The sequence below is a fragment of the Schistosoma mansoni genome, chromosome 1 (assembly GCF_000237925.1).
Source record: "Schistosoma mansoni strain Puerto Rico chromosome 1, complete genome".
Lineage (NCBI taxonomy): Eukaryota > Metazoa > Platyhelminthes > Trematoda > Strigeidida > Schistosomatidae > Schistosoma > Schistosoma mansoni.
This window is the reverse complement of record NC_031495.1, coordinates 35,202,087-35,213,137: the sequence shown is the minus strand read 5'-3', so window position 1 is coordinate 35,213,137 and position 11,051 is coordinate 35,202,087. Positions and strand designations below refer to the sequence as shown.

The 11,051-nt window shown below is 29.1% G+C and overlaps 1 protein-coding gene across 1 annotated transcript in view; it reads left to right on the top strand.

Moving 5' to 3' along the window:
* The window catches only part of Smp_196990 (hypothetical protein), a gene marked incomplete at both ends in the record, with an annotated part of 16,208 nt that extends 8,293 nt beyond the window's left edge, over positions 1–7,915 (top strand). Inside the window, 2 exons of the mRNA XM_018794208.1 lie at positions 3,265–3,462; positions 7,452–7,915. Of these exons, the coding sequence (XP_018648644.1) occupies positions 3,265–3,462; positions 7,452–7,915 (662 nt within the window). The remainder of the gene's footprint in view (positions 1–3,264; positions 3,463–7,451) is intronic.
* Positions 7,916–11,051: the final 3,136 nt, after the last annotated feature.

The window sequence follows — 11,051 nt, the reverse complement described above, 5'->3', positions numbered from 1 at the left end:
GATTTCCATCTTGGTTGGTTATTGCCAATAATAACCAACCATCTAGCTAAGAAAGCTAAACTCCATCAGTGATTAATTAGTATGTATTTCTAGCTAAAAGTTATTGTTCAAATTTTTGTGTACATTTTGATCTATTCTATCCTGAAATGTCTAACTTAATAACTGAAATACTTTATAACTATTCTTCATATTTTCATCCATGTCTAAATGTTAATGCTAATTAGTAAAAGCAGACTTTACTATTTACCCATAAAAATGAAATGCATAGTGAATCTTTCAAACAGTTGTCAAAACCAAGCCAAATACCTTTGTATTTCAAAATTCCTAATCGATACAAACTCAGTCCAATAAATCTGTCAGAAAATTAATCATTTTTTATTACGAAACTGACCTTGTGTTTTCTATTCACCACATTTTTTAAAAGTTTACATGGCGAAAAGACAATTGTATTGAATGACGAATTTCATAGTAGACAAATACGAACATTACTATACGGGATTTACGGTGATTTTATTCTACATTTAACATCACTAAATGATCTTGGCCAAACAATCAATGGGAACTAGGGGGTTCTGGAAAGCTGATGTGAGACTCCTCAGCAGTGATTATCCACGATTACGCCACCGGTAGTCAATTGAAGACTTTCAGTCATATGCACACGAGGCTAACTCTGAACCGCTGAGCTAGCGGCCAGTGGTTTATATATACAACTTCAGTCACTTCGCAATATTGCGAACATCATCTTTCAATGTACTTAATAGAAAACTGTTTCACACTCAATAAATGTAAACTACGCTGCCAACGGTTTCTTATTAGAGCTCCACACTAGGACGAAACAGCTATCCAGTGCTTTCTGATTTTCAATGGCTGTCTAACTAAGATCAGCCCTTGAAGTTAACTGTTATATATATATATATATATATATATATATATATATGTTTCTTGTTTTAATACGTTTCTGCTATATTAAACGGTAATTCACGATAGATTTATAGGTGATTATGTGCTCAGGTTGTAATCCACTGGTTCTTTTCTACCTGTCACTTTTATTTCCCTTTATATGAAAATATTCCAAAGTATTGCATAATTAAAGTCACAATGAGTATACTGCGCATAAATGTTCTTAAAGTTTTTATAGAAAGGATTATCATAAAATCATTATTCATATGTAAGTAGACAAGTTATCAACCTAAAAAAGAATTTGAATGTAACCTTGATCTTATTCACAGATTCTTAATATTTGACACTTTGAAAGAATAAAAGATACTAAAAGGTAGATAAATTGTAAATCAATATTCATCGTTAAAATCCTATTGTTTAACTTATCATTACATCAAGTATTATCGGAAAATCATTTCTATTAAAACAATTACATCACTTTTTTTACACAAATCATATGTTAAATAGGAAAGAGAGATAACATTCAACTCTAAGCTTTGACATTCATCTAGAAAATTATAACTTGAGCCAAATATATGATTCTATCTATGTCTAAATAAAGTTTTTTTCTTATCGGACTCTTATGAATTATTTTACGAGAATACAATTTAATGATAACGGTAATCTATCATTCTGTCATATTCTTTCTACTGGAAGTTTTTTCACTGTTGCTTTTATTGATATTAACTTAATCAATAAGGTATAGACTATGAGAAAGACTAAAATGACTAGTCTTTTATTTATAAACAAATCCATTAAAATCTTTATAAGAAAAAAAATGAAAATTCAATAAACCACCAAAGAATTTCAATAGTATAATCTAATTTGGTTCTATTTTTAGAATAAAAAAAACCTTAGATACTTCAAAAAAAACAGATCGAACTTTTATATTACTAAAGGTAGTTTTCAAAAAAATTAAATAAAGATTTTTTCCTAGTGATTCGTATTATAATAATTAATGAATCTTTTTTCTTTAAAGAAAAAAACTTGGAAAATGATTACAAACATAAATTTTCATGGTATCTATGCTGAATATGATGATTCTTATTTATATTTATTATTTATTTAAACACATAAATAGTGGTACAAACGAGCAGCGAATGCATATGCGCCACACAAGTCACTTGATTTGTATGAGGGATATAATACTACCCGGGTGCCCAAACTGAAGCACGTGGTTTTCTTAGGTGCCACACCCGGGGCCTTTGACCTTAAGATCTGATCCACAAGGTAATGGAGCATCGTAAGGACATGCAGTTCCATGGTAGCCGGTGACCAACGATTGATTCATACGCCATTTGTTCCATCAGGATACTGGAACCCATGTGCACCATTGGTTTGGAATCAGTGTTTTCCAACTCCCCTAGGTGTATGCGCCGTGTCCACTAACCCGATTAAAACGCCGGACATTCGCTTTTCGTCCTCTCGATTTCGTGAACAACACCTGTGGTGAGAGAAGGCAGTGAGTAGGACTTCCCTGACAGAGGATATATACGCGTGTCCATGTGGGAGTATTTCGAGAGGGAGAGCGGACTCTCCCCACTCTCGGCCATACCAGGGCATTTGCAGACATATAATGATTCAGTTTAATACATTGATAAATAAATTTGAACAATATTTATCATATAGTCAGTTACTAAGTTATAGATTCCCAATTTGTTAATAAGTAAAAACAGTAAGGTTTACTATATGGAAAGATAGAATACTGTTTTTTTCGTTAAATTAATAGATTATTATATTGGAATTCAAGTTATATATAGACAAAAATCAATTAAGAAATTTATTTGATTTAAATACTAAGTTTAGTATACGTACGAAATCATTACAGTTAGATACAAAGTAATGATGAAAGCTTTTTAGTTTTTTTTTATAATACATTTTAACACAACGCATAGATTATTTTTATCGGTGAGTATAAATTCCCAACGGCCTACTGAAGCTTGTTAATCAGACATTGTTCACTGTTTGTCATTTAAAGAAAATGTATTTTCCTATGAGATTTCTAGAATATCATAGAAATATCAGTACGTTAACTTAAATAATCGCATTCGAATGACTTGTCATTATCGTCTTTATCTGCAACGTTTGGCCAAATGAACTTAACTCTGTGGTTGCCTATAGAGCTTGAATCCAAAGCTTTCTAATGGTTATGATTAGATAACAATCAGAAAGTTATCAAAATGTTGAGAGACCGTACAAATTAAAAAAAATTTCTGTAGCTAAATACTTTGGTGATAAATGTTCAATATTTATGGATTTAAAAGTATAATATTCTATCTTAACATTTAATCTAACTGTTTTGATCTCTCACACTTTTAAACATAGATGATGACTGCAGATTAACTCCATTATTATTTACAAGTACTTCAATGAAATCCGATCATCAGTCAGATGATGTAACTGTTTACTCAACTCGTATTCCAGTATCTCTTTCACTTGTTTCCTCTGGACCAAGCAGTTTGGATGAAAACTACAAGCCGAATGATTACAGTATCTTATTGCATACTGGACATTTCATAGAACGTAAGTTTAAATGAACTGTTAACTCACATAAATTAAACTTGACGATATTCAAGTGATCTTATTTTCAAAAATAAATAATCCTTATGTGGATCAGGTTTACGGCTATTACTTCATCATTTAATCAGCTTTCTAATATTCTCTTCTACAAAAATAAATGTTTTAGCTGTAAGATTTGGAATTTTTCGAATAATTTGGTCCGATTCTTAATTTTAACATTTTGTTTCATATTGACTGTAAACTTTCTTTGACCCCTTCCCATTTGTAATCAAGTCACGTAGAGAATCTTTCGTAACCCAAATTACTGTACAAATTCATCAGAAGTTTATTTCTCAAAATTAAAAGTAACCAATTGAAACGATCATACAATTTATATTTTTCAAATTTCTAATTCTTGTTTAAAGAAATTTCGGTTAAATGCATATTTAGTGGAAATAGAGTTACGAGCCAAATAACATAAGGTCCTCAATATCGTACTGTTTTATGAGGTTAAGCTAATGAGGCACCAATACCTTAAATTGACTATATATCTGGGTTTACTTGACCCATAGAATCAAAGGAAATTAGAAAAAACTAATGCTTTTGTATCATCATGAAAATAATTATAAAATCATCAGAGATTTATTCTTTAACAAGGAAACACAAAAGTTATTTCGTAAGCAAACGATATTACTGTTCATGTACCGACAATATATTCCAGTTATTTTATCGAATATCACTGAAGCGAACTTAAAATTTGATTAGAAGTTCAATCAGTGTAATGAATGAAGTCTCAGGTAGTAAATCAATTTATTGCAATCTGCAAAATCACTGACTATTTTTTAAAATATGAAAACAATACATTACAATCTATTTGCCGATCTTCCTTGAGTTGTCCCTTACAAACCTCATTGTTCTTTCACTCCTGTTGTTATTTCGATTGCTTTCTGATTTCCTTTCTCCTTTCATTTTCCTTTTCTGTCTGTAACATTTTTACTTCCAGTTCCTGAAACATACTACTTTTATCTGTCCGTATAAGTAGTACACACCACAGTAGTTGTGACAGTTAAATGGATAGAATACAAGTAAAATAAGTTAGACAGTTAAAAATGTATACAACCGATGAATTAGAATACTACCAAGCATTTACTGAACATATTAGTAAGAAACTAATAACCACTTGTTTGTGTAAAAAGAAAAAATATCAAGAATAGATGAATTTTTCAGTGTTAATACAAAGGTATAAAGCAAACGTTTTCTCAGCAAACTTCAAATCTAACTTAACAGAATGACATAAAAATACATTGACACTTTACTGTTGTAAAGCCTTTTTTTTAATTTATATCCGAATAGATATTTTACATTTAATGTGAAGATTTTAAATAAATTCGATACAAAATTAATCATTTTAAGGTTTGAATCACCTTCAAATCAAGTAACTTGATTTTAATCAACATTATCACTGTTACAATCAACTGAATAGTTACATTATTCTTTTTATGAAGAACGTTCATTTGTTTTAGTTTTTTTATTATTAACATTAGTAATAAAATGTGCAATTTAACATTTTAAAAAAAAGTTTTATTGAATTACTTTATGAAAAATTTAAAATTTAATTGAAATTAAAAAACTTAAACAAATTTGTATTGATATAAATCTAGCGCATTTTATGAATGAAGCACGCACACACACATGTAATGATATTTGTTTAAATACATTTAAAGATTAAATAGGAAGAAAATATTTGTAAAATCTCAGCGAATGAATTTAAGGTAAATCTAACGTTTCGCCTGGTAATCTGGTCAAAGCTTCTTCAAGGACAAAATCAGAACATTTGTATGCTCATAATCCGTATAGAATAAATTAGACAGTTTTTCAAAAGTTGTTCGTTTGGCTATTAATAATACTACTATTGATGTGGTTATTATTTGACAGCAAGTAATCGAGAAATGATTGTATTTAATAACTCACTAATTCATGAAATCAATAGTCTTTGAATGCTAACAAGAGGAAACCATGTTGATGACAGATATTTTCAATAAAACAAAGTAGACTGGTTACTATTCTTGCATCTTTCTAATGTTCCGGAAATCTCAACTGACCTAAGAGCAAAGTTCCAGTGAAATTCATTGATTAAAATAGTGAAATAATTTGATCTTTCAAATACTTTATAACTACAAAACTAGTTAGAATCGTCAATTATAAAGCCTTGGATGCAGTGTTTCTTTACTCACATAAACTAAGAAAATAATCAGGAATCTAAAGGTTTAAGTAAATCCTCATAACTACTTTATTTAGTTTAATTATGAAACTAGTATTAATTAAAAAAGTATGCCTAATGAATTTACTTGGATTGTTTTAACTTTGAATATCAAAGGGTAAAACCCACATCATCAGTTTCATATCGTAAAAATAACATGTTGTTAAATAGTAGTATGGTAAATATTTGAGGAGGTTGTTATACTGGTTAGGAATAACTAAATTATTTCCACCCAGTTTACAAATTAATGGTATAAGAAACAGATTATTTATGAGTTAGTTATTTGAAACAGTTTAGATTTTTATAATTCTACTCAAATGGATAAAATTTAGATACTGTATCATTTTTACATAAAAGTTATATGAAATTTAAATTTTAGAAACTAAGTATTTTTGTATAACCTTTTAACTGTACATTATTTGGATCGTGGATGCGCACTGCTGAGGAGTTTCATAATAGGACAAAACGGCCGTCCAGTGCATCCAGGTTTTCCATGGTGGTCTAGCTTCAAGTGATTCATGATCTTAACTATTAAAAATTACTATAATATCCACAAAACTTCTGAAAAATATAAATGTTTAAACTGAATAACTAAATAATATCAGACATTTAAAAAAAAACAGATAAATGTTCTCTAAATAGTATCCACCTTTGATGAAAGTTATTTTGTAAGGTCAAATTTTTTTTTCGAACTTCATTAGCTAACTGCTTGCTTAGATATTTGAGTCATTTAATTTTTTCGAATGTGAAAATATTCCAATTAACCTTCCTGTTCTTAATTTTTCAAACTGAATAATAATGAATGTTAACATTACTTATTTATGCGCCTTTATAAAGTGCTTGCTGATTATTGTGATGAAGAAAAACTGAGCTGGATTATTTTCTTTCTTGAAAGACGTACATATAAGAATCCATATATCTTAAATAATAAGAGGTAAAAGAATATAGTTGTAACAGCTGAAGTGGTGAAAAATATTTTACAGTTTAAGATGTGTGACATTTGTGTACTGCTGGCAATATTTATTAAATATACTTTACAATAATCTTAATTTAACCCCATGTTAAATGAAAAGCAAAGCAAGGGCAGCATTTTTACAATCGAAGAACATATGGAACTCAAAACAACTCTCAACTAACTTCAAAGTGAGAATCTTCAATACGAACGTCAAGACAGTCCTACTGTATGGAGCTGAAACTGCTACATCCATCGTCAAGAAGGTACAAGTATTTATAAACAGTTGTTTACTCAAAATACTCAACATTCATTGGCCGGATACTATCAGCAACAGCGTTTTATAGGAGAGGACAAACCGGCTTCCAGCTGAAGAAGAAATTAGGAAAAGACATTGGAAGTGGATCGGACATACATTAAGGGAATCACCAATGTGCATTACAAGGCAATCCCTAACTTGGAATCCGGAAGGGAAGTGGAAAAGAGGAAGGCCAAAGAACACATTACGCCGGGAAATAGAAGCAGATATGGAAAGGATGAATAACAACTGGAAGGAACTGGAAAGGATTGCCCAGGATAGAGTTGGGTGGAGAATGCTGGTCGGCGGCCTATGCTTCTCCACGAGGGGTAACAGGCGTAAGTGAATAAGTAGGTTAAATGAGAAGATGTAATAATACATAATATATCCTATGAACTATTTATTATGACAAAATTTTTATTATTAAATAAAGTAATTACTATTATTTATTGATTATGGTTTACTTTCATTATATATATAATTGAGATGTGAATACATTTTAGCTATTTTAGCTCAACCACAATGTACTCATCGTTATTTAAACAATGTTCAATCATTCAAACAAAATTACGGAGGAAATGACAATGAAAATTGGCTTCGATCTAATCCTAATTGTACTTTATTATCAACTAGACAACCTCTCTATTTAGACAATAATACTAATAATACTGATAATAATGTAATTTCATCAAATACATTTACTTCACGTAGTACACCTCATATCACTGTCTGTCCACTTAATGTTAAGAATACAGCAAATGATGGTGATAATGATGGTATTAACGCTGATAATAATGGGATGAAAAACAATTTAAATGATCAAACAAAATCAATTTACTTAACTGGTAATGAACAAGTGAACAATTCAATGAATAACACATATACACCATTAAAATGCGATCAACATTCCGTTAGTACATCAGAACAAAAAATTACCCGAGATAATCATAATTCCAGTTTTGTTTAAATAATTTATTTCATATATATATATAACTATATAAAATATTTTATAAAATACATCCTTTTATCCCTATTAATTCTTAATATGAACATAAATATGAGCATATAATGTTAGTAGCTTATTTCATAAAGTATTAATTTAGTTTATAATCTACCTGATGTATGTCATCTATTATTCACTTCATTTTCTTTAGTTAAATGTTTCAATGTTTAAGGTATTAAATTTTTAATCGAAAAATTAATAACTAGTTGAAGATGTTAAAAGAATGGAACTCGACGCTGGGGAATTTGGTTCATTATTGTATTACTACATGAATATTGTAATAATAGTAATAATAATAGTATTATTATTATCATTATTATTACTATTACGAACAAACATAATTCAATCTTTTAATGTATTCAAATGATTTGTAAAATATTTCCACTTTGTTTTTCTTTTTTTCCAAATTATTACATATACAGTACTAATAAATTATCAATATTGACTTATTTTAAAATAATACCCATGATAATTACCAGTTACATGGCTATAACTATACGTATCATTGAACGATAAACAAGATAGTAAAATAAAATCAATTGAGTCTACAACTTACAACAGTAATAATAATCATAATTAATGTAGTTGGCTTTTTTGTTCTCTATTTATACATGTATATTAAAGTTTATTTTAATCGTTAATGATGATTACATATATAAATATATATATACATACAATTTGTATAAATCCTTTCTTTGTAGTTTATTATTACTTTGTATATATGCTGGATAATAGGACTTAACAGAAACTCAGAATAACAAAGGGCCAATAAAATCAGTACGGATATTACTAGTATATACTTACTGTTAACTACTTATATCATATCATTATTATTAAACTAAATTGAATAAGCAATAACAGATTTTCACTAAAATGCTAAACTGTTTACTAGAATTAAAAATGATCCACGTACTTACCCTGTAGATTAATAAAAAAAAAGAAATTATTAGTAGAACCGTACATGTTAAACAAACAGTTGAGATCAGTTCAACTTTAGTGAATCAACAGTCGAACGAACTCAACTCAAAAGCCTATATACTTCATATTTTCAAATTGACTCAATTGTTATGAAAGACTTGTAGATGACATTGAGACATTATTCACTTGATCTTAATAAATTTAATATATACATATATATATTATGATTTAATAGTTTATTCATAAAATTCATGAATGATGTTAAGATTTGGAAGTAATGAATAAAGAACAAATAAGAGAAACCTTTATAAACAGATCTTGAAAATTGTTAAGTTTGCAAATCGGATTTCAAGCAAACAGTTTTTTCATAGAAATGGTGAATGTATATAAAAATGTCTTGGATTAAAATAAGACTTGTAATATTGAGAAAGTTATTCATTAAGTGAATAAATATTTATACGTATTATTACATAATTAAATAGTAAGTAATAGTAATTTATTATCTTTGATAGCTCCTCTACAACTTAGAGTTTGTCATGTAAATTATATGTGGTTAGTGTAAATTTCAAGAATATCGAACTCTATTTCACTGTTCGTAACAGTATGTAAAAATATTTTCTAGTAAACAGTATTGTTGAGAGAGGGCTGATTCCTTACTTTGTAGATTAGGGGTTTATTTACTAGCTTTTATCAAAGATTGTTCCACAGTAAAGATTCCTCGAAGTATCCGAATTAAAAATCATTTCTATTATAAAGGTTTAGTCGTAATATATTAACTAAAATGGAATCGGTATATTTTGAAAGTACAGTCTGATCCAAGTTATAAGTTTATAATTAAAGAATTTGTTTTAATTTCCAAACCTTACCAATATGTGGAACAAGTTCAGAAATTCAATTTACTTAATAGTGAGTGATTTCAGAAAGTGTGAAATTGCAAAACACTTGGTGAAGATTTTATAAGATTGTTTAACGGTCGAAATAGTGGCTTTGTAGTTAAGTCACTTGACCTTCAATAAGCAGGTATCGGGCTTGAATCTTACTGCATCTAGCGTTCTCAACTTCCACACACATATAGTGGTGTGCTCTTCTTATGCGGACAGATATACTTAATATATAGCAGGAATAGGAAGTGAAATGAGAACCAGCATAAGATTGGAATGAAAAGAACAGGAAAGAAAACGGAGAGCGTTCAGAATAACAACAGAATTAGAGGGATTATGGAGCATGTGAAAGAAAACTGAAGGAAGACTTGCAAACGATGTATTTAGTGTATGATTTTCACATTTTACTAAGGTACCGTGTGATTTTACATAAAATAATGAATTGGTTTTCTCCAACAAGTCTTTGCTCACTACATTATCAGTAAGTATCAAAACCGACTACATATTTTGTTAACGGGTTACATTTGATCATACCATATAAGTTAAAATAAATATGACTGCCATTTACCTTACGCCACAGTGTGTAACACAAGTTATCTTAGTAAAAGTGTTTTCTACAAATAATTTTTACAATTTATTTAACATAAATTTTCTTATTAACAAGACAAAACATGTAACAGGGAGTTAATTGTATTAGACTATACCATGTAATATATGTTCATAATCAAAATAAAACTCTTATTTATTACTCTGAAGTCATATTTATGCACAATTATTTTCAGGTTTTCATCATAAAGACTATGAATTGGGACTTATTCAGTTCCAATTAAAGATTAAACAGTTTGGAAATTACTGATATCATTATTTTTTTTAAATCATAAAATATGAATGAACAGTCAACGCGCTTAACAGATTTTAATTTTTTTAAGAAGTTACTATAATTAATAGTTGATAGCGTTGTTATATCTCGAACTTAGATTCTTAGTGTGTCATGTAACACTTGAGCACTCGAACGCTAGAACCCTCCCAAGTCGCAAAATGAGAAAACAGAAGACTAGTAAGTAGGAATGTTATTCCAAACAGTGTCAAATATAGTACAGAAATCTCATGTATTTATAGTAAGCAGAGATGGATAGTGGCTAGCAGTGGAATCCAGGACGCGCGTTTCGTCCTATTTAGAGACTGACAAGTTGCAGTCCTAACACATCGATGGGAAGATTCAAACAAACAATACTAAATGAATTCATGTATTTATAGTTCATGGCTGAAGGTAAATCATCATTTCGGACAGCCAATAGGCA